At 32.3% G+C, this 24,291-nt stretch overlaps 3 protein-coding genes across 8 annotated transcripts in view; 1 reads left to right on the forward strand and 2 right to left on the reverse strand.

Annotated features, from left to right (window-relative positions):
• The window catches only part of LOC148618059 (uncharacterized), a 66,447-nt gene extending 56,269 nt beyond the window's left edge, over nucleotides 1-10,178 (forward strand). For both annotated transcript variants that reach the window (XM_088585910.1, XM_088585911.1), the window contains 3 exons: nucleotides 500-623; nucleotides 3,339-5,393; nucleotides 7,250-10,178. In XM_088585910.1, coding sequence (XP_088442036.1) covers nucleotides 500-623; nucleotides 3,339-5,393; nucleotides 7,250-7,293 — 2,223 coding nt within the window. In that variant the 3' untranslated portion in view covers nucleotides 7,294-10,178. The remainder of the gene's footprint in view (nucleotides 1-499; nucleotides 624-3,338; nucleotides 5,394-7,249) is intronic.
• Nucleotides 10,179-13,612: 3,434 nt separating this feature from the next.
• LOC148618060 (putative tyrosinase-like protein tyr-3) lies at nucleotides 13,613-16,790 on the reverse strand. The gene is made up of 2 exons (XM_088585912.1): nucleotides 16,376-16,790; nucleotides 13,613-13,868 (listed from the first exon to the last, which is right to left on the reverse strand). Exons 1-2 carry the CDS (start codon nucleotides 16,381-16,383, stop codon nucleotides 13,613-13,615), a joined length of 264 nt encoding a protein of 87 aa, XP_088442038.1. The 5' UTR covers nucleotides 16,384-16,790.
• A 2,772-nt stretch (nucleotides 16,791-19,562) lies between these two features.
• The window catches only part of LOC148618061 (E3 ubiquitin-protein ligase TRAF7-like), a 33,494-nt gene continuing 28,765 nt past the window's right edge, over nucleotides 19,563-24,291 (reverse strand). For 3 of the 5 annotated variants that reach the window (XR_015922621.1, XM_088585913.1, XM_088585914.1), the window contains exons 14-15: nucleotides 23,038-23,157; nucleotides 19,563-22,056 (exon numbers count right to left, since the gene is read on the reverse strand). Coding sequence is in view for 2 of the 5 variants with exons in the window: in XM_088585913.1 (XP_088442039.1) it covers nucleotides 22,003-22,056; nucleotides 23,038-23,157 (174 nt within the window). In the remaining 3 variants the exon portion in view is untranslated. Of the gene's footprint in view, nucleotides 22,057-23,037; nucleotides 23,158-24,291 lie in introns of those variants that run through there. The other 2 variants (XR_015922619.1, XR_015922620.1) reach the window with 1 other exon arrangement.

Raw genomic sequence — 24,291 nt, forward strand, 5'->3', positions numbered from 1 at the left:
AGATAGAAAGAAACTTTCAATCGCTGAAATGATCCTGATAATAGTCCTACCAAAGTCTCCTTGAGTCAAAATTGTTGGACAACTTGTTAAATTTATTGTCTTTTAGAGACAAACTTGAACTAGGTGAGCGATTCAGGCTCCTGTGAGCCTCTTGTTATACAACCCTACAATTGTATTCTTTTGAAAATTTGATGGAGTCCTGACTTTTATAGTGAAACTACTGTTGAAATTCTATTACACAAACATTTTAGAGCAGTAATTTAGGACAATAAATTTTCTTCATTAAAATAATCTTACAATGTATTAATACTGTGAGCATAAATTCAATGCAAATATCTTCTGTCAAATAATGGAAAATGTTAACACTAATTTATCATTGATTTTTTTTTATTTTTGACATTTTACAAATCAAAACTGGTATTGGCAATTGATCAATTTAAGTTTCATTTATTGATATCTATGAAGTTTAATTGATAATCAAATATGAATGTATTTACAGGATAAAATAGTGGAGAAGTTCAGAGAAGTTTGTACAAATTTATGTGAATGCCTGCAGGCTGCTTTTGAACCTTTATGGACAACAACTGAATCTTCAAAACAAATGAGAAGCAGTTTGTTTGAGAGTAAGAAATTAACCATTCTGGAAATGTTAGATACATTTATTTTAGAAATAGGTAATTTAGTGAAGGATGTTTGTACACTAACTAGGAGAACCAGGATGAGAGCAAATTTTATTTTATTAAAGTGTTTTTACATAATTTATGATAATTTTACAATAAAATCATGTGGAGGCCTGATATAAAAAAAAAAAATTTTATAACATCTAAAATCATTGTTCATTTCTTTCATGGTGATGAAATTCACATGAAATTTTTCTAAATGTCTTGATTTAGTTCTTCTATGCATGTATATTGGCTTATGAACAAGAGTTTTAAAATGACTTGGGAATATTTATTTTTGTTAGAAATGAAAACGATAATGCCTTGACTTCAAACTAACTTTTGCACAGATGATGTTTAGAACTGATTGAGTTTCATCATCTTTTTGAATCCAAATTTGTAAATATCAAAGCTTTTGTAAGTCTTTTCACTGTTGTGGTTTTAAACAAAGTGCAACTGGTTTTTCACATGTGTAATATACATACCAAACTTGGTATGAATGTTCCTTGGGGTATCCTGCATAGAACTGGTGTGGGGATTTTTGATCCGTCAAAAAACATGGCCGCCATTACAAAAAATAGAACATAGGGGACAGACAGTAGTTTTTTGCATATATCTCCAAAATGGTTAGGTTTAGCCAAATTTTGACATGATGAGATCTGTCTGCAGTCAAATTTTGGTTTTAATCCGTTAAGCGATGTTGGAGTTATTGCCCTTTTTTCAACAATTTTTGCTATTTTTAATGTTATTTCTTTCAAAAATGTTCACTTCTGACACTACTTGACCAATTGAAACCAAACTTGGTATGAATGTCCCTTGGGGTATCCTGCATAGAATTGACGTGGGGATTTTTGATTCGTCAAAAAACGTGGCCCCATTACTAAAAATAGAACATAAGGGTCAGACAGTAGTTTTTCACATATATCTCCTAAACCCTTAGGTTTAGCTGAATTCTGACATTGGTTAAAGTGTTCAGCATGATGAGATATATCTCTGGTCAAATTTTGGTTTTAATCCGTTAAGCCATGTTGGAGTTATTGCCCCTTTTTAACAATTTTTGCTAATGTTATTTCTTTCAAAAATCTTGTCCTCTGACACTACTTGACCAATTGAAACCAAACTTGGTATGAATGTTCCTTGGGGTATACTGCATAGAACTGACATAGGTATTTTTGATTCGTCGAAAAACATGGCTGCCATTACTGAAAATAGAACATAAAGGTCAGACAGTAGTTTTTCACATATATCTCCTAAACCCTTAGATTTAGCTGAATTCTGACATTGGTTAAAGTGTTCAGCATGATGAGATATATCTCTGGTCAAATTTTGGTTTTAATCCGTTAAGCCATGTTGGAGTTATTGCCCTTTTTTTAATAATTTTTGCTATTTTTAATGTTATTTCTTTCAAAAATCTTGTCCTCTTACACTACTTGACGAATTGAAACCAAACTTGGTATGAATGTTCCTTAGAATATCATGCATAGAACAGATGTGGGGATTTTTGATCTGTCGAAAAACATAGCTGCCGTTACTAAAAATAGAACATGGGGGTCTGACAGTAGTTTTTAGCATATATCTCCAAAACCATTAGGTTTAGTTAAATTCTTTCAATAGCTGAAATGATCCTTGAAAGACAAAATTCAACCAGGTGAGCAATTCAGGCTCCTGGGAGCCTCTTGTTCAGATTTTGCATGATTCCTACAGACAGTTATCAGTGTTCAAGGATTACCATTTCCCATTGCCGGTGATAAGTTCTTTTTAGGGTCTGGAAAGTTTAAAATGAGATGCTAGCTGTCCATGGGCAAGTAAAATTTGCCTGTAGTTAATTTTCTTTTGGACTAAAATCATTCCGATTCATCATGAATAGATCCTGAATTCTATTTTAAGAAAGTTTCACTTACAAATTAGTGTATTTTTACTCAGAGTTCGACAACATGACTTTTTTCATTGACATTATTTTAGTGCTTGTAATAAAGTGTCTGAACAATAGCGATCATTATCATTATAATATGAAATCATTAACAGAATACAATAACCCAGATTTGTATTTTCATATGTATTTTATGATCCAAAAGATTGCATTTAGTTCACGCATGTTTATTATGAACAAATGATTGTCGTTTTGGAACATGAACAATATTTTACGTTAAGTACTTCTATTTGTATGCTTTTCTGGGAAGTTTTTTCGACTCTGTAATCAGTGACAGAATTTGAAGGTGTTGGTACCAGAAATGATTAATATTTTATAATAATACATGTAGTATATTTGGTCGGAAAATTCAAATGATTTGAAATAAACTGGAAGACAAATAAACTTTGAGTGTTTATTTAAGTTTTTCATGTATCAAATGAAATAAGAAGATACCATTATGTATCAAGACTAGGACTTGACTCTTGTAACACAAACAAGAGAACTAACCTTGAAAATACCAGGGAAAGTTACTATATTGACTATTCTGAATAATGACTTCCCTAACAAAAAACCCTGGAACATAGAGTGACTTAAGACATGACTTGTTTAGTGGTATTGTGTGAATAAAAACATATAAAAGGCATCAAATCAGTTATTTACCTGTAGAATTGTCCATGATTGTTTTACATGTAGATGATGCCTCATCTGGTTTTGCCAAGGACCTGATGATGCTAGTATGAAAAAAATCTTTTTTTTTTTTTTTTCAGCCATTACTGATGCTGCTGTTGAAGTGCAAACAATGTGTCACTCAGTTGGTATCAGGACTATATCAACTGATATATATAAAAGCAACACTCCAAGCTCATCAGGGAACAATATCCTAGGCCAGTGTCACAGTCAAATCACTACCTTAGATAATCTGCATGAAGTATTAGGTTGTGATGGTGGCATTGGTTCAGGAAGCGAAGTTTCAGCCAACAAGAAACGTAGAATTTCAAATACTGTAACTAGCCCTGGCACTGGACATGGAGAGTGTGTTCTGGATGGAAGATCTCCTATGTTTCATGGAAAAAAAACATTAGGCTTAATAAATAAGAAATCAACTCCATCAGCATCTGGATCTGAAGAACAAGTATTTCCTAATCAGACTGCCCATGTTTCTACCATTGGTCAGAGCAATGTTACTAACTCCAAAGCTCAGAATTATCATGTATGTCTACCTTCTTCAGGAAGTCAACCAGGTTATGTCAGTTTAACAACACATACACGACCTTCCACTTTAGCTACAGTTCTATCAGGCTTTGTTCCTATTGAAACCACAACTGGCTCTGGTATTATGAGAATACCACAGATTTATATGCAACCAAATATTCAAGGAGCTTATCCTCAACAGACATCTTCAGGCCAGACTGTCTGTACACAAAATCTGGCATCAACTCAGTCATACCCTACAAGAGTACCAAATATAAGTAGTAATTTAGTTAGTTTTATAAGATCGCAGCAAGTCCAATCACAAGGATTAGTGCATCAAATCAAAGGGGTTACATTACTTCCAGACAAGAATGTTAAGTCTGGTATACCAATGGCTATCAATAATGTTCAGCCTGGTGTACCTGTTGCTAATCAGAATATTCAGCTTGTTGTACCTGTTGCTAATCAGAATATTCAGCTTGGTGTACCTGTAGCTAACCAGAATGTTCAATTTGGTGTACCTGTAGCTAACCAGAATGTTCAGCCTGCTGTACATGTGGCTAACCAGACGACTCAGCCGGGTGTAACAGTGGCTAACCAAAATGTTCAAAATAGCATGCTAGTGCCTCCACATCTTTTTAAGATTTCTTCAGCAGCAGGAGTCAGCATTCTTAAAAATCCACCAAAATTAGTTGCCAGTGCAGTCTCCCAGGCTTCTATCAGACCAAAGCTATCTCAAATTCAAAGTTCTTATGGTTTTCAATCAAGTGCTGCATTGACTGGAAAGTCAGAAGTCAGAACCCCAGTGCCACAACCACAAATCAACATTGCATATCAACAAAGTCTTTTGAACCAGTCAAGGGCAGTAACTCCTAGGTTAGTTCTTGTAGGATCACATCAAGAAATGACAGTAACTAACCCAGGAGGCAATGTAGAATATCAAAATTCTTCACCTACATATAAACTATCACAGCAAACAGGGACCTGTACTTCTCCAAGAATTCCTTTACAAAGGGCAGTAACTCCACCAACTATTATAGCTTTACAGCAACCAAGGTTGATAACCACATTAAGCAGTTTACCTTTACAGAAACCAAGGGTGATAACCACATTAAGCAGTTTAGCTATGCGGCATTCAATTGCTGGCCAATCTTGTCAGCCACTATCTAATCAGACACCTAACAAACATTCCAATGTAGTCTCTGTTTTACCAAAAAGTCAAGGATTTGTCTCATCAGAAAAAGTCCATGATTTAACTGAGAAATCCAGCACCTCATTTTCACCTTGGAAATCACAAATGCATTCAAATATAGGTACCAAGGCTCAGTTGGGTCATAATGTTGGGTGTTCAAAGGCTTTGTCAATGCAAAGTAGCAATATCCAAATTGCTAATTTTGAAGTAACGCAACGCCCAATTACTGCAACCAGGTTATCAATACCTTGCACTGGAAATATTTTCCAGAGAGATTGCAATAACCAGATTTGGTATTTAGGAAAGCGTAAACAGACATCAGGACCATCACCATTAAATCCTAATGTTGTGACAACAGCAGTGATACTTGACACACCTGGTGCTATAAAACAGGAACCTGAGGAAAACTTAAGGCAAAAGAGGAGGAGGATGAGGGATGGTAGGTATTATTGTTTGTAAATATCAGGCAGCGAGGATGTGCAAATTTCTCCTTCCAGTTTTATTTCCTATAAAACCAAAAATTATTTCTTTGCCCATGCTATACTAGCACTTTAATATATATCAGGAGTGTTTAAGATGTATTGAAATAATTTCAGCAATAATGTATAAAGAGGTTCCACTGAATTCTTTAGGCATATTACAAACTACCTGATTATAACAGTGCGTAGACATGTACCCAATTATACCCTTGTTTAGTGTTGCCCTTGTGTTTATTGGTCTGTGGATGTATCTGTTTTAAATTATATTTCTATTACACTTACCCCCTACATCCACACATTGCAGCCATTTTATATTTTGACAAAAACTGAAGTGATATCCATTATAATTTACCACAAACATACTGCATTTGTTCTCTAGAATTTCTCATTTTCAATTAATTGTACGGTTAAGGAAACTTATACTAAAAATAGTAAGGTACTTTCAGAATTACAAACTTCTCCTTCACCATGAAAGGGTAACTTCTACTACCCTCTAATAAATATTGGTAGTCATGAATCATGATTTTAAGGAAATTCATTATTGTTACCATATTTTGCAGTGCTCCAGAAATGCTAGGTGACATAAGTGAAGCATTGTGGATATCTTAATTTAGACAGGTTTTCAATCCTTCAGAATCAAAATAAATTATTTCGCTGGTCCATACCTGGAACTTCCCTACTATTTCTGAACTATGCACGAAAATATAGTCCAAATAGTAACCCCTTTTATATAATTTAATACTTCTTTTATGACTAGTTAATATGGTATGTTTCTGGAAATTATTTGGCCTAACAATATTCTATTATTTTTGCAAAATAAAAATAAGATGTAGTCTTAAATTAACTGAAGATTTGAGGACTCCTTTTTAGCCTTGAAAGATATTTAGTTATATAATTCATTTAGGGAATTTAGTTCTTGTAGTAATGTGTCGAGTAACGTTAAATGTGTTAAGCATGCTCCATTTTTACACACGTATCAGTCAAAATCTTCATCCTAACATTAATATTTTGTAATTGATAAAGAGAAAGTGAAAAGGAGGGATATTAACCAAGTAAAATTGGCGGGAAAATTCAAATTGATACAAAAGTGTCTATTTATGGAATTTATTTTTTTTTTGTATTATTAGAATGTCGAATAAATACTCAGTAAAAATTTTTTTTAATGTAAATGCAAATTAACTTTTGGACAGGTTAAAAATTTGGGAAAAAGGTGAAATGGAACAAAAATTGTAAATGTGTGCGAAGTTGGATACCGTTTTTAAGTATTGATTACAGTTTGTACTTCAGATCTGTAGTATTGATTGACATTCAGTTTTATTTAGTTTTCAGCTTATTAAAAAAAAAACAGTTCTAAATAATATGGAAAACACAATTGTATAATTATAGTTTTATTTTACATAATGTAATCTTTGAAAGTTGTTCATGCAACACTTTTCTTAAGAATCAAAAACTTCGAATGCAAAACAGCACTTTGATTAATTTGTGGAGATTATATTGATAAATACTTTGTTAATGAGAAAAAGAACATGTTCTTATGATTTAGAATTTTAATGTTCTACCATGTGTCATGCAAGAAATGAAGCCTCAGTGTTTTAGGTGTTTTGATATTTAGTAAAACTGCAACTTTTAATGAATATAAAATGATATAATTTGGAGTGTGACAACTGGGTTGGTGGATACCCTTGGTGACCTTGGATCCACCAGCAGTGGCATCAACACAGTGGTTATAAAATACAAAAAATACTAATCATATTTTAATCATTCAATACAGAATTTTTTGTGTTAATATTGATGAATTTGTTCTTGTTTTTTGCAGCCCAGCATGATTGCATTATCATTAGTGATTCAGAGTCGGACTGACATCATGATGTCAACAGGGAATGCACACTATATAGTGCTGATGGCTAAAACTTTCCTCTTATTTACATGTATTGACAATCACTTTTGTTGTTGATATAAAATTTCTTTTGTTTATGATTTTACTTCATGGTAAACTTGGTATAAAATCTTTGTTATTATTAGGTGTTGACAATTTATAATCAAACTATAGTATTAACTTTTAGTAGCTTTGTCTGTGTGTTGGTCACTTATGATTGTGTTGAAGATTTATTGGTTTTTTTTTTTATTATTATTCCCTTGTTGACAACACCATAGGTGACTATTAGTCACATGGTAGTTTAAAATGTATTTAGCCAAATTTTGTGCATTTAATTTTGTTTCGTAAGTACAATCTTGATAAAGATGTTCAAATTATGTTTATATGCAGTAAACTTCCAATTATCGGTTTACTGATAGTTTCAATTTATAGACAAAATTGTCAGGAATGTAATTTTCTCTGGAATCTGCTTTTATTTTCTTCAATTTTATCATTACTTAAAATTTTGCCTGTTACCACTTCCTTCTTGTCCTTCGTATCTCATCCTTATGTTATATTGATTTACATATGGATGAAAATGATTGCTTAAGGTGGTGGTTACATAATCACGAAAATATGAACTTAGGATGTCATTTATCTTGTAACATCAAAATAGATAGTTATTACTAGTGCTTTAATTCAGGTATTAATGGTGCTACTAATTATAATTTTGTAAACGTAGTAAGGACAATTTTAATTTTTGTGATTTTTAGAAGCCATCCTCATCAGTTATGATGAAAATTTATAATGTATATTATAATTATTATATTATTGCTTGCTGTATGCATGTAGCAGACATGCTATTTCTTGTTTTGTAATTAGTTGTTTTTTTATTGAGAATTTTACCGTTAAGTCTTGTTTTTATAGTGACTTCAACACTTCAGATTGCAGATTTATGTTGTAAATCGTGTCAGGAAGAGACACTTAAAGTATATATATTGTTTTTAGTTTCGTTAATGTTTTACATATTTTGTATGTGTTTATATTAGCTTCAAAATGTTTCTTCAGATGTTGCCAAATTTTCATTGCATGTCTCGTAGCAAATTATAAAAACTTGTACAGCTAAAGTCTAATTTGATGTAGCCTCTCTTATTTATTTCAGTTTTGATGGAGGAAGAGAGTAAAAATATTTGAGTTTTAATTTTAAGTAGACTGGTATATGTACATTGTGTACTACTATAAGTCCCTAAAATTCTGTTGATTGTCTGTTTTTAGATTTATAGGATGTGTAATGTGCTTTGTACAATTAGTGCTTGATTATAAAGTTTTATATTTTGATTTTTGTGAAATTCTGAGTAGTACAGCATTATTGAGCAACATTGTCCATTTCATATAACCTAATTTGGTATTCAAGCCTTGCCCCCTAACTATGGCATTACTTCAATGGGGTATCCCAGTACACTAAATATGTGCATTTAAATTACAAATGGTGCTCTTGATTGACAGTTGACAGTAATGATTCGCTTTAAAAAAAAACGTTGATTTCCTATCATAAAAGCAATATACATGTATTGTTATTAATTTTTGTTTTCTGGTGTTTTTGGATTAAATGTTAGATTTATTTTCAATTATTGTTTAGATTATGGGATGTAAATGACTGGGTCGGTTTCCACTGCTACATAAACCACTTCATGGCTTTTTTTTTTCAGCATACTGATCCAAAGTTGTTTTTATCCCATAATCTAATCAATAATTGAAAACAATCCTTAAATAGAAAGGGTAATAATAGAAAGATATTGTCAGGTTCTATTTACATACAATGTAGGTCCTGGACCTTCAACATTTTCCATTGTCACTTTGTGGGGGCCTTAAAGTTTTCCCTGGTTGATTAATAATACAAAACTTTGAAATGTCTAGGTCCTTCTTGGAAGTAAGTTTGGACCACTGGTGTCTTATTGCCTACTCTTGGTCCTTTTTCTGTGAAATGTTTTTCTTCTCAGAAGACGATACCCATTTTTTTCTTCTTATTTTCCAGCATTTTGTTATCATAATATGGATAGAGCTTTAAGGTATGGATACAGTAATACAATTGTAATATTTCAGTCATACACTTCAGGAAGCAACCATTTTGTTTTCATTCAGATTAGTTCAGGGAGATAAGGTATACAGAACCTTTGCAAATTCTCAGTAATTTCTACAAATATTGGCTGCAAGTCATTCTCTATGGGTATTGAATCTCTTCAGTGTATGTATGTTAAAAATCACAAAATTCATGATTTTGCAGAAGATTTTCATAAAAACAGCAAAAAAAAATAGTTTTGTTGAAAGTAGCTTTAACAGGTCTTGGTACAGACAATGCACAGTGTTGACTGTGTACCTTGAAGACCAAACTTCTCCAGATCTGTTCAACAAATTTGGATGAAACTTACATGGAAGTGAGACAAAATGCAGAGGTTAGTAAGATGATTTTGTCTGATTTCTAGATGGGGAGATACTCAACTTCTTAATCCAAGTGAAAGCAGGGGTATCCTTTTCTGAATCTGCTCAAAATGTATTTGTTTTATCAATTTTTTCCTCCCATTCATAAAATTAAATGGTATTGCACAATGTTATCGATTCAAATCCTAGAAGTTCAATGGTTTCTCCTTAGAAATAAACAAACATTGAAGAGTATGTATCATTATTGTTCATTTCTTCGCAAACTAGTAATTTTTTTATTAAATCTTGGTTATGATATTTGTGACATGTATGTATTACTTCAATGCTGTGAATTCACATTATGTGTTTATTTTCGGAATTCCAGGGATAATAACAAATCTGATAAAAAGGATGTATCCGGTTTTCAGGATTTTTTTTGCAGAGGGGTATTCTATTAAACTTTTAAACATCTTGTTTTGTTTTTCTATCTGTTCAACAGGATTAATGCTTTAAAGTAAAAATGTACAAACTAATCTTTGGTTGGCTGATTGTAGTACTTTTTTTCTTATCTGTATTTCTTCTTGTTCAGTTATTAGTCAAATGATTTAACCAGCAAAATGTGACTAATTTGTTTCATGATATTTTACAATTTTCAAATTTGTAGAGTGATAGCCAATAATGTATTTTCTTCTTTTTATGAGTACAGTTTTAAACTCTCATTTGAAAGAAGTAATATCTTCTCTTTTCAGATGAACAATTGATTTTTTTTAAAAGATTTTCAAGCTGTTCAATTTTGTAGGGTGATAAAAATCTAATTACAGTTTGTAATAAAAGATAACTCTTACTAATGGGAGGTAACTCTTTACTAAAATTTTATAATTGGGAATAAAATCTTTGTAAATGTCTGTAAACTTTATAACCTCAGTGATTTTCATTGTTAATTTTCAGATTATGACTGTGATTAGACCCATGGAAGACATTTTTTATAAAGATAGTTGCCTGTAGGCAATCGTTTCCCCTGACCTCTTACTAACTTGCAGATAGGCCTTTGGAAACTCTCCAGCATTATTTTTAGTGGAGCCCAAGTTGCTCATTTGCCTCTGTTACTTTGTATGTATTGTTTTAGTTACTTTATGATCTTTGTTGTGATTGTCTGTTTTCCATGTCTGGTCTTTGTCCCAGGTTGCATTCTTTGATTTCCACTGGAATCTTGGTTCCCTTGATTACTCTTTCAAATCATACCTCAATTGACAATTGAAAGTTTTATTTAAACCTTGCGTAAAATCATTAACGTTTCCTGATTTTGCAAGATTCTTGCATTTTCTGAGAGGGCTGGCTGCAGCATCTAGAGTGAATTTCGAACGTCAGCCGCGGTTCGAAGCTTGCTTACACTTATGACTGCTTTGTATTGCTGTTCTTTGAATCTCCTAATCCTAGGGAAACCTTATAGAATAGAGTTGAATTGGATGTATAGCTTCGTCATTACTGTTTGTACTACTGTTGAACATAGTGCTGATCTGAACATGTTCATACATGTATTGCAATGTAATGATATACATGTGCATATTAATTTTGGTTAAAATGGGTTTCATGGTTTAAGTTCACCTAGCCCATGTGAGCTATTGCCATCACTTGCCGTCCGTCTTTGCTAATTATTTTTGAAATTTTTTTCTGTAACTTAAGAGTTCATGTTGGACTTCCTAGAGCCTCGATTTTTTATGCAAAAAATTGGATTTTGTGAGCTTGAATAAAACAATTCAAAGTAGTTAAGTAAATTTCGTGTGAAGAACTTTGTTACAGTATTAAGATGTTCATTATTAACTACTTGTAAACACTTCATTTTAGGCTGGGCCCAAATATCTCACCTCCCGCGTTGAAGATGACGTTAAAGTTCGTCACGATTGATTTATTGTAGTCTATAATGTCCATTCTAGACAGCTTTTTTAGGCATGTTGATCAGGTCGAATCGAACAGACCCAGCTTCGTACTAGATCGACAAAGAATTGCATCTTAAATGTGCTTTCTTACAGAATAAACAGGTAGACAGGTTATCCCATTAGGACACATTCTGACTGAGCCAACCGGTAAGTACTTCATTTTTGCAGGGATTTTATATTACACCCTGATTTATTTTGCCAGAGAAGGCACCATGTTGATTTTTTTACATTTTACGAGTGCGGTCATTTGCATGTCGCTGTATGCCATCAACCGTTGAATCCTGAATTCGGGGGAATGGTTCCCGTTTTGGAAATCTAGTATCATAACGACACACATGAATAATCTGCCTTAAAAGACAATGCGTGAAATTTCTTTGTAGTGCATTTTATGGAGCTGTACATGGTTTTGCTCTCCCTTGGAAGATATGTGAGACGGGTTTATCTGAAATTAACAGGCGAGGTTAATAAGGGTTCCGCAATGGTTAGTAACGGACACCCTACACCTGATTAGTCTTGTCTGTAGAAGTCGTGCCCAGGCTGTAACAGTTCTATCAAGTTTGATTTTATATTTTACCTTTGGATATAAAAACTTCTACATGATGAGATGCGTTCCTGGGTTGGTGATCTTTGACCTTCAACTCATTTATTTCTTTTTGTTTTTCTCTATAAATGTAACAAAATCGTGTCCGGTCTGTAACTTCTTAGTTTTCAGATAGACCTATCTAATACTTGGTTCGGTGACCTTTGATGTCGAGCTCAAATTCGTGTTGCGTTGTGTGTTTTTTTTTTGTTTTTTTTTTTTTTTTTTTTGGGGGGGGGGGGATGTCGATTTCATTATAACACATTGTGTCCCGGTTGTATATTGTAACTATTAGATATTCCGAGTAAAAACTATATTTGAAATGTGTTTTGACAACTACAACTATTGACGATCTCAACTGGAATAACCTTGCTGGTAAACTATTATATCGTTTCAATTATGCCCGGATCAGATTAATGTTCGGTTATTTTGTTGTTTCCCTTATTTATAATTAAATACTCGAGAGAATTGAAAAACCCCAAGGAATGTCAGTAATTATTGTTTTATGGGATATATTTTACTCATTGAGAAACCTAAAGGAATGTCAGTAATTATTGTTTTATGGGATATGTTTTACTCAATGAGAAACCCAAAGGAATGTCAGTAATTATTGTTTTATGGGATATGTTTTACTCAATGATTTTCAATTAACCAACTCAAGGTGGCTTTTCTACTTCATCAAGTTACTAGATGTAACAACTAATTTCATTTGGAGATTTTGTATTTTTAAGATAAGAACTTTGATAACATGGCTTTATTTGTAATATTGACATCATGGAAATCAGACTTTAGTGTATAATGAACGTCTATAACGACGAATACTTTTAAAAATTAAGAAACTAAACAGCACAAATACGATTAACGATATCAAAATAATTATTACTTTTGACACCCCTTGAAGGCCCTTCTTTACGGTCTCGGCTGTCTTGACTGTGTTTAGAGATACATCTACCGAGGTTTTTGTTACATGTGAAAAATAATGAATTACCACAGTCGGGACATTCAGGGGAGTCTTCGTATTCGTATAGGTCAGTAAAATTGTTCCAATATCCATCGATTTTTCTCAACCAAAAGAAACAATTCATTGCCCTGTTAGGTTTGTGAAACGGCCGTAGATTATATGGTTTATTCCCTGTCACTACTCTTGCTATGGCACTATAGTCCTTTTGAGAATCAATACCGTATTTTCGCTGTTTTTCTCTAAATTTTTCCCATATGTAGTCGATAAAGGTATGATGAAGAAAAAATACGGGGTCGTTTACAGAAATGTTTAGAATATCCATGCTGCCACCTACCCAGTCATGTCCCAAATTGTGATGACCTTCGATTGTATACTGTATGTTGAAAGGCCCTCTATCAGCAACATCAATTGTGGTTAGAATACTTGCATTATTTATTATCATGTCGACAATTTCCGGTGAGAGGAGTAGTGTTTCTGCCGCCTACATCACGTGTCAATGGACAGCCTCTAAAATCAGTCCAAGTTCCAAAAGGTCCAGAGTTTAGAACGTTTCGACCATCTCCAAGGAAACTGTTTGTGAAGATTGGTGTGTTTTGGGGACCAGTTACATTGTTGTTGTCAATAACTGAATTCCAGTATGGTAAAACTACGGAACTGTCTTTCTGACGCAAAGCAGTTTCAAATCTACAATTTGATAATGAAAAATATATGACTTGTTTGGAAAACAGTCTTCGAAGATTTGACTGAAATTTAAACTTAATGAGAGAAACTGACATATTTTGTGAAGAATAAGACAACCAGCTTTTCAGGCTTAGGATGTCACGCGTTTTTATTTTACATTTAAGACATGGAATATAGTCTACAGTATTGAAGCAGATGTACAACTCGACAACTTATTTCTGTTCTTATTCTTTATCCCATAAGACAGTTATTTTAATTTTGAAAAATGCATCGATGTTCCCATAATGTTTACGTGTTATTTGGTACAATGGTTCGATCTGTAACGAGGAACCATTACATACAACTACTTGTATGTGTTCGTAAAGTTAAAACAGCATTTTAAAATATTTCATTTTGCTAAACCCGTTGCTCTACTAATTCCTTATATTTCTTCTTTAGAAAAAAAATAGGGGATTAAAGAAATTTTTTTTTGTTTGTTTTGTTTTGTTTTGTTTTTTGTTTTGTTCTTTGGGTTTTTTTTTTATTTCTGTCTCTACATGAACTTTTCTCGTCATTATAAAATAGTTATGGCAAAAACAAAACCAGACTGACTGAAAACCCGTCTTCTCATTATTTTTTATTGCCAAATATTGTGTTTAAATTTGTATACGGAAAATCGGTATCAGGCATGAACACCGGGTCCTTTTCTAAATAGGAAATGGACACTCCATATATCGGTCAGCCTGGTCACGGTGACGACCGTTGCACTTTTTAATCTATGGGCAACACGTTCTTACCTCAGTAGTTTTTTTATCCGTAACTCGCTGATTCCTATCCGGAAAACCGGTCGAAAATTTTAGAAACGCGTATGAGTTGAGTGACAATGTTACAAAAAAAAAATAGTTGACACTGCACAAAGTCGCTGTTTTTCGTCACAGAGTTGCTTTCATACTGTCTGTCGAAACATTAACCTATGGAACGCCATGACAGTCTTCCAATGTTGATTGTTAAATATTTTTGGTGTTTTAAGCATTCTGCAGTTTTGACATTTTGCTCTGCTTTGGTTATTATGTTCAGTTGTTTCATTGTTATATGCAATGGTGTTTGAATTATGTTCGGTATTCGTAAATTTATATTCAGTGCATTTTTAATTATGTTGGGTACTTTCGACATTATATTCAGTAGATTCAACTTTTACACAGTTACAACAATTACAATATAATTTTTTTTCAGTGCCTCCGGTTTACTTTATGTTCGGTGACTACACTTAAAAATATAACATTAAATTTATACTCGCAGCAATAAGTAAACTCTATGCCAATCTAGAAAGTTGGAAACTTTGTGGGCAGAACAAAGAGTTCTATTGGTGTGAACGAGTGCTAGAATATCATACTTGTTTGGAAGTACAGACTGAAAAAGAAAAAGTAGACGAAATAAATGGGGTCCCGGGTTGATATCGCATGTGATAAAGATTTTGACATGCATTTTCCGGTATATATAACAAAGATCGCAAGGTTTTGACTTCTACTGCTTTCATTGGTTCAGGTAAACTTCTCTTTGTGCTTTCTCTGTCTTCAGGTCAATACCCATGTAGCATCCTTAGCTGTATGTACCAAGATATATACAGCAGCAGCAAATCAGTCCTGCTGTAACATCAAACTAAACCGGATGAGAGCTTAAACAGACTTTGGGTCCAGCCATTTGAGGATTGATCCAGAAATTTTGAAAAAGGGAGGGGTCCAGTAGTAAGGCTTATTATATTTATTTGCTCACAATTTAACACAATACATTTTTTCCAGCAAAGGAGAGGGGCCTAAACCACAGAAGTCACCCTGCCATCATAGATCTATGATACAGAAGATCAGTATCAGTTGAGATTCAGAGAAAATAAAGTATTAGACATCTACCATATTAATGTGATTAAGATTCATATCTTTGTAAGTAGTAAACAAAATACAAAGGTTATGTGTACAACCACTTGAGATTTTCTATAAGATCACATTTTGAACTTTTTAGGTAATAAGATCACCCGGATTTTCCGTTTTTATTTATCCTACTTTTCTTTTCTTTTTTTTTTTTTTTTGTCTTTGATACTTATTCCAAAATGTTCCGTTATAAAAAAAAAGATTCCCTAGAACAAAGCCTGATAATTATGTCCTTGAAGTAAAAACTATAAGGAATGAGAAAAAATGCGAAAATAATGATGACGAAAGTGGGAGTGCCCAGGCTGAGACCATTTTTAGTTAAATAAGATTTCAAGTTCATCGTATAATAAAAAGTCCTACCATTTGTTTTAACGAGTTGAAAAATGGTAAAAAGTTTTATGGATCCCCGGCTATTCCTCTTTTATATGTTTGTCCTGACCTTTCGTTAAATTCGTGTTTGGTAATTTGGTAAGGTCGTCATTTTTTCCACACCATTAACAGATGCTTCGATCGAAAATGATCCACATGTACACTATGTTAACTAATTCAATGTTTCCTTTTAATGTTAAATTCAGCCCTTATAAAATATTTCAAAAGAAGTTTTACCTTATCATTTTTTATGGCATTAACGGCATCAAATAATCTTTGGCGTTCATTTTCGCTTAGCAAACGTATTTCTCACCGTCGTCGTTTCGAAATTGACCGGTCTTTCAGAGCATCGTCGTAAAGCGACTTCAACTGTTGTGGTTCCGACAGAAGACAGAAATAACTATTTGCCAAGTTTTCTACATACTTCTCATAACTGAAACCGTCGTTGTATTTCACAAGGCAAATTTGGTCTTCAGAATTATCATCAGCGGTGCTTATGCCGCAATAAACTACTAGCAAAATAAAAAGTAGGACTGCTTTCTTTGCTATGTTTATAAAGAATGTCTATCTAATGAAGATTAACTCTTTATCTAATCACTTCGACGAAATACTTGTTTTGTTAATTCGGGGCTTCTAATATGACGTTCTTCAAAATTTGCTAACGCTCGGGGTGAAACAATGCGACATAAATGGCCAGCACGTGGTAAAACAATGATAAACTGGAGTTTCCGTGATTTATTTCTTATATTTCATATTGATATACGTAATTCATTTAGTCTAAATTTAAGCCCTACTAAAACTGATAAAAAGATTCTAAATTACAGATTTCGCTCCGTCGACCGGACTCGACTCTTAAGACATACGTAGAAGCACCACTACAGCAACGATTTGATTTTCTGGGTGGAGGCTGTCTTATTTCAATCTTTTACCTTTTAATCAAAACAGAAAAAAAATCAGGGCAAAAAAAAATATGGAAAAGCCTTTTCAAACTAATGGCTGCTGTACTGCAGACGTGACTATTCCTGTATGAAGCAAGATGGATTAGGTTCTGTTGGTTTTAAGACCATTTTCTGCCATGTGGTATATACATAGACCAGTCGTTTTCCAATTCCGGTAGCGCTGGTCAAGTAGAATCTTTCGATAATGTATGTTAAAATAGTGAGAGTATATTCTATTGTTAAAGTGCTGGAACTATTTGAAAAAAATACCTGTACGATGTTCGTTTTTGATTAAACATCAAGTCAAATGAAAAGGTGAATATTCTATTAACGTCAAGTTAAGATCAAGTCAAATTTAAAGGTGAATAATCTATTAACATCTAGTTAATATCAAGTCAAATGAAAATATGAATATTCTATTAACATCCAAGTAATATAAAGTCAAATGAAAAGAATATTCTATTAACATCAAGTTAATATGAAGTCAAATGAAAAGAGGAATATTCTATTAACATCAAGTTAATATCAAGTCAAGTGAAAAGAGGAATATTCTATAAACATCAAGTCAAATGAAAAGGTGAATAATCTATTACGCCTAAAATGTTTGTTTTATTGAATATATTAAAGGTGTATTAAAAATATAGATACACTACATCTAAAAGTATCATTGAAATTCCGTGACGATTGATTGATTGATTGAATGAAACAATGTTTTTCTTTATCAAATGATAGTTTGAGATAAAGGGATTTTCAGTGATATCTTATAACGCAGTGTAAATATTTATAAAGACCGCTAATATTCAAGTGAGTTTTATTTTATTTCATAACAGAGAGAAACTGGTTAAGAAAATGTCAAAAGTGTTAAATTAGTAATTTGATTAATTATCTATTTGATCTCTATCTGTAAAGTTCATTATCATTAGTTGTGTCTCATGATGCTTATCTTAATGAAGTGATTCGGACAGTTAAGTTTATTTATGACCGCTCTTGTTTTCATAATCCCCTGGCTCTAGCCAAGTACCAAAATTTTATGTCCTTGTTTGTTTTGATAATGTGAGAGTGAAATTGAGAAGTATGGGAATGTGCTGGCAAGTATGTGAAAGTTTTAGTTCTTGAAAGTAGTTAGGAATGACTGGTTAAAGTGAATGGATGAGCATCATGTGATATAGTTATCGTTATATATATATACAGATCTGTATATAATAAATATGTATGTATGGCATATAACTTGACTTAAAACCAGTGCCTAGAAACAACTCCGTCACAAAAAATTCAAACTTAAATTCAAATTATTTTATAAAAAGAAAGCTCAATTAATGATGTTTATTTGTTTGTTGGGTTTTAACGTCCGAGGCAGCAATATTTCAGCTATATTCAGACGATGAACATGAAATTGATGATAAAATGAACATGAAATGATGAAATGAAAAAGGGGTGGGACACAAGGACAATGGGGTCGACAAATTTTGATTGCCACTGGAAATGGGGAGAGGTGGGTAGGGTCGGGCAATTTAGCCTCCTGTGGCGGAGCCCTATGGTTCCTACTCAGGGGGAATACCACAGTAGGGTTCTTTAACGTGCGAGGAACGTGGCATCTTTCCCAACACGGTGCACCACTATGGTTTGCGGTCAGGTTTTCCGTTCAATTAACATGTCTAGATAAAGTTACAGGTGACAAGTAAAATGAAAGTAAAGAAATACATAACAGGTAGCAGATTCAACTGTAACAACCCAATAACAACATGACTAGTTAGAAACTGTATATATAATATAGGTCGAGAAATTAATTATAGACCTTAGCTGAAAACATTTACTAATAAATTTTGCAATAATTCTTCGAAAAAAAAAGATCCTCATTGCTTAACAGTCAATTGAATTTTGAGCCAGATAACATTAATGTGATATAGATGTTTGGTCTAAAAACAACTTTCAGGTCATGTTAAATTTTGACAGTGTTTCAAATTCAATCACATACTTTCCGCCTAATGTGTCCTTTTTAAACTTTAACTTAAAACACTACATATAGATACAAAACGTATTGTAAACCAACCTGTCGTACAAAATCAGTTTATAACACTCCTGAAAAATTCACATATTCATGACAACCTATTTTTAAGCAACAAAAATTGACACTGTGTCAATTACCAAGTTAAGACACTACCAAAGAGACTTTTATTGTTTATATTTTTCTGTCCATGTGAAAATAAGTTGGTTTACAATACAACAATAACAACTCAAGCTGACAAATAATAGCCATTAAAGATGTTGGGGCATTTTAATTAGGAGAAGTGAATATTTAGCAAATATTGAAAGAAAGAATGGTATACTTCATCAGATTATGGCATGTTTAGTCCATCTGAATATATACATTTGTATAACCCTACTGATTATTATGAAAGTAGTAGTTACTTAAGCCAACAAATCACTGGGAGGGATTGTTGACATACTTTGTGCTGCACTTTTACTGTATATATAAGAAAGGCAAATGTTTATGAAAATATTTTATTTAAAAAATTACAATTTATAAAAATTGTACATAACAATAATAAAATGAACTATATGCCACATTAATATGATTTCATAAAATACTGACTTTAAAACAAGTTTGTTACTTAAAGCTCAGCCTTTTGTACAGGTCTTAAATGCCAACACAAACCATTAAGTACCAGTAAATGTACTATTATTCTTTTTAAATCATTCCATGTAAAGGAAATTTTGACTGTTTATAACTTTAAACTTGCTTACTACAGCAAATGTGAATAGGCATAACTTCTTTACCATCATTTTAAAAAGAAATCTTAAAAACTATGTTTTTTTCAAAAATGATCTCTATCAATGAAATGTGCAAAATATCAAAACTACACACTTTAATAAAATTAACCAGTTAAAGTGGATATATCTTTTTTTTCAAACTAATTTCTTTAAAATATATATTAAAAAAATAATAAAAAAATGGTCAAATCAGACCTTTATAAGCCCAAATGCACCTTTAATCACTCTTCAACAGGAAGACAAATATACTATACAGGAATCTCTTCTAACATATCAAAAACAATACTGTGTATTTATACCTTTATAAGAAGATGTGGTACTTTCTATGGTAAAAAGAAACATTCAAATACCTTTTGTACTTATATTTCTAACCGATATGAAATTTTGATATTATTTCAATGTCCATGATTATTTATTAATGGGTGATACTAGTAATTGTATTCATAATTAATACACTACTTCTTTTTTCTAGTACAGAAACCTGTGTTAAAATAATCCTTCATTTATGTCCTGATTGCAAAAATAAAGATGCCCACTGTTCTGTCTTAGTTTCTGAGGTAAAAGGGAGATAACTCAAGCTATAATATTTTTTTACTTAAAGCTGCATTAGCTGTCAAATTTGTTCAGTATTGATTCTACTGAATTTTGCCGATAAAATTTAAATAAATTTGTAGTAATGCAATTGGAAGCAATAAATGTCCATAATACCTACAGAATATTGTGAAAACCATGGTTTTTTCAACCAAAGAAGATCAATAGCTCAGATCTAATTATTTTTCGCCATTACTAACGAAGATTGCCGACAGGACATTAACCTGGGTTAAAAATACTTTACGTTGGTAAAAAAATAATAATAGCAGATATACAGGTAAACATGTGGCTTGTTTCATTTTATTTCATCTATTTCTTGATTAGCTTTCAAATAAATAATGACATTTACGGACGATATTTGTGACACATTATATCACAATATGTAAATTTCAAAACAATCACTGCATTATATTCCAACTTTTTTCTTTTACGGCTTGAGTCCGACAGTCTTCCTTGCCACTGATTAACCACTTTCACTTTGCAATCAGATTTGTTTTTAAAAAAGCGACCCTTACAGCACATGTGTGGATTAAGGTCACCAGAAGTCACATGCATACAAATTTATCTAGGTCGATTTTTGTCTTGCAAGACAATAAATATATAGACACCTATTTCATGTATTTAACACACTTTATTTGTGGATATAGAATGAAATTATACAGGAAAAGTACAATTTAGTAGAAATAATTCGAAGTTAAGGCATATTTCAACAGAAACAAAAATTTACGAAAATGACACCTAATGCAGCTTTAATTTTAATTCTTTTTTTCTATGCTAACAGAACCTTGACACCTAGTTAATTATTTTTCAGTGAAAAAACCTGATAGCAATTAAATAATCAAGGACCATTCATCGGTGAATAAGGATTAGTAAAACAATTGTGTAGTTGGTATGCTTAAGCCCTTAAAATAATTCTAAAGCATGAAGCAATATTTCAACTATCATAATTGCAAGCTAAAACAGTTAATGGAATTAATTGGATTGAACGTATATGACAAAACATTATCAAAACAAAATGAAAATGCCTAAAACTAGTTTCAAAGATCTTAATACGTGATTAGAAAAAAAAAGATTGCACTTGAATGAGTACTATATAATCTATAACTCACATAGCTAATATTTACATGAAGGTATTGTTCATAACAGTGCAGTAAACTGGCAATTAATGGCAAAGGAAGAACCATTTGATTTTCTGAGGGATAAGATCAAGCTTAACTTATTATAAATATCTATTTTGTTAAAAATTCCCTATGACTTACTATTATCAACATTATCTTTATAAAAACCAAATACTCATCTCAGATTTAGTTCTATAAGTCCATCAACTTTGAACCTAGCCAGCACCCTTTAGAAATCAAAAAGTTCCTCACTAAACTTTATTCAATATTATGCTAGCAAATTTTAATACATTGGACCACTACAAGTTCACATTTAAGAATGTGTATAGTGTAACACAGACTTCAGCAAGGTCTTCAGTCACCAGCCTGTTTAGTAACTGGACCAAGCATGTAACACTAGTTAGGAGAGATTTTTATACTCTGATACAGACAATTGAGACTGGAACTAAGTCACACCCTGTAAAGCAAATCCCATCTGCATTTGGAAGTATCTGTAAACCTGAAAATAATTTAAGTTTCATTCAATAAAGATCATCTGTTCAAACCAAAATAATATTCGGGTTTACCAATATCTTTCAAAAGCTCTCGATACTATCTTTTTTAAAAACGATAACTTCATCTTCCATTTTGAATGCTACTTCAGTAGTTAAGAGACTCCCGTGATTTTTACTGGATTTATAACATTTTTTAAAAGCATTATCACCTTTTTTGGAGCAATAAAAAGTAAAAATACACATACACATGAAAAAACACCAAAGAAATCTATTTCAGGTGCTAAACTCCTACATCAAGTGACAAATAATTTTGAAAATTTCAGGATAAGTGTCATTCTTCTGACAGTAAACAATATTACCTTCTACCAGAATTTTGTTAAATTCAACGGTTTTTGAATTATTTAAAAAAAAAAAATGTATTTTGATCACTATGTTCTATTTTTAGTAACAATAAAAATCCCAGCAGTCATTCTGTGCAAGACTAACTTTCATTGAATTCTGTATAGTAGTTTCTAAGGAGAAGACTTCAGAAAGTAATAACATAAAAAGCAGCAAAAAAACGTCCAAAACGGGCAATAACACCAACATGGGTCAACAGATTTTCACCAAAATTTGACCACAGATAGATCTCATCATGCTGAATACTTTTACCTATGTCAGAATTTGTTTAAACCTAAGGATTTTGGAGATATATGAGAAAAACTGCTGTCTGACCACTATGTTCTATATTTAGTAACGGCAGCAATGTTTTTTTTTCAATGGATCCAAAATCCAAAAGGTCATTTTGTGCAGGATACCCTTCGAAACAATCACACTAAGTTTCATTATAATCAATTTAGTAGTTTCAGAGGAGAAGATGTTCGAAAAATAGTTAATGAAGATGAACGATGCCAAGTGATTGCCTATGGACAGTTGAGCTAAAAAAATTGTCTTAGAACTCAATCCCCTTCTCCTCTATAAAGAGTGACATTAACATAGATATATACCTTGATTTCTTTATCCTCTGATCCTGACAACATAAAATCTCCGACCACGGTTACAGCATTGACACTACCATCGTGTCTCTGTAATGTTTGTATAGGGAGCATATTCTCAAGGTCCCAAACCTACAAAGGGAAATATTGCATAAACTTCCAGATTGTTGTCAATGTAATAAAAAAAATCAAAGAATACATACATTAACAAAATAACAATATTTGTTCTGTTGCATTGTTGTTAAAGAGTAATCAAGGGAACCAAAGTTATAGTGATAATCAAAAGAATGTAATCCATGGACAGGATACAGGAAAATGTACATTAGTAGATCATTGGTCCATCATTTTTCAATGTAGATAACCTTTCTTTCGGATTCTCATTTGTGGTTTGGTCAAGACAGGAAACACACGAATATCACTAATCCACAAACCACAGTTCTCTCAATGTACTACACACAAAAAAATGAAACATATGTTTTCATATGGTTAAAAGCAGAGGGTAACACATGTTTAGGTCTGACATGGAAATATATGTTTTTATATGGTTAAAAGCAGAGGGTAACACATGTTTAGGTCTGTTATATGTTTTTATACAATTTGATTCTTTTTTGCATGAATTAATTTATTAATCCTAAACATCTGGTTTTCATGTTTTTTAATGTGGGCCTAAACACACATACACACACAAAAAACAAAAAAAAACATATGTTGTAGTTTTTCCTGAAAAAAAAAACCAGCCATCAGTAATTACAGCATTAATCATTCTAATGTCAGTAATTACAGCATTAATCATTCTAATGTCAGTAATTCCTTTAAAGTTTGAGACAGAATAGATGAAGACCTAAGTAAACTTGATAAAATAAACATTGGTGAATGGTGTTGGATACACAAAAATGTACAAACTTTTGCATATTGTATACAATTATTGATATAAAAGGCAAAACAAGAAATCTGTGAGCTATGGCTTACTAGTGATACCCCTGCTTTCAATCATGATATAAGGAAAATAAACAAAGTCATCAGTAAACTGCAAGTTGTTCTTCACATTTTTCCAAATATGTCTCCCTACATATAGCATACCAACAGCCCTACAGCCCTACATATAGCATACCAACAGGTAGAATGTTTTAAAATTTCAAACAGCTGTGATGAGTTTTTTCTGAGAAAAGTGAGACAAAAATTTCTACTTTAAAAAATATAGTCAAAAACAAACTATGTCTCAGTTAACAAGAGGTTGTGGAATTTTTCCAAAAATGGGTTCCACTA

Source organism: Perna viridis, chromosome 5, assembly GCF_037379345.1.
Source record: "Perna viridis isolate PV_CMFRI_1.1 ecotype Kerala chromosome 5, ASM3737934v1, whole genome shotgun sequence".
Taxonomy (NCBI): domain Eukaryota; kingdom Metazoa; phylum Mollusca; class Bivalvia; order Mytilida; family Mytilidae; genus Perna; species Perna viridis.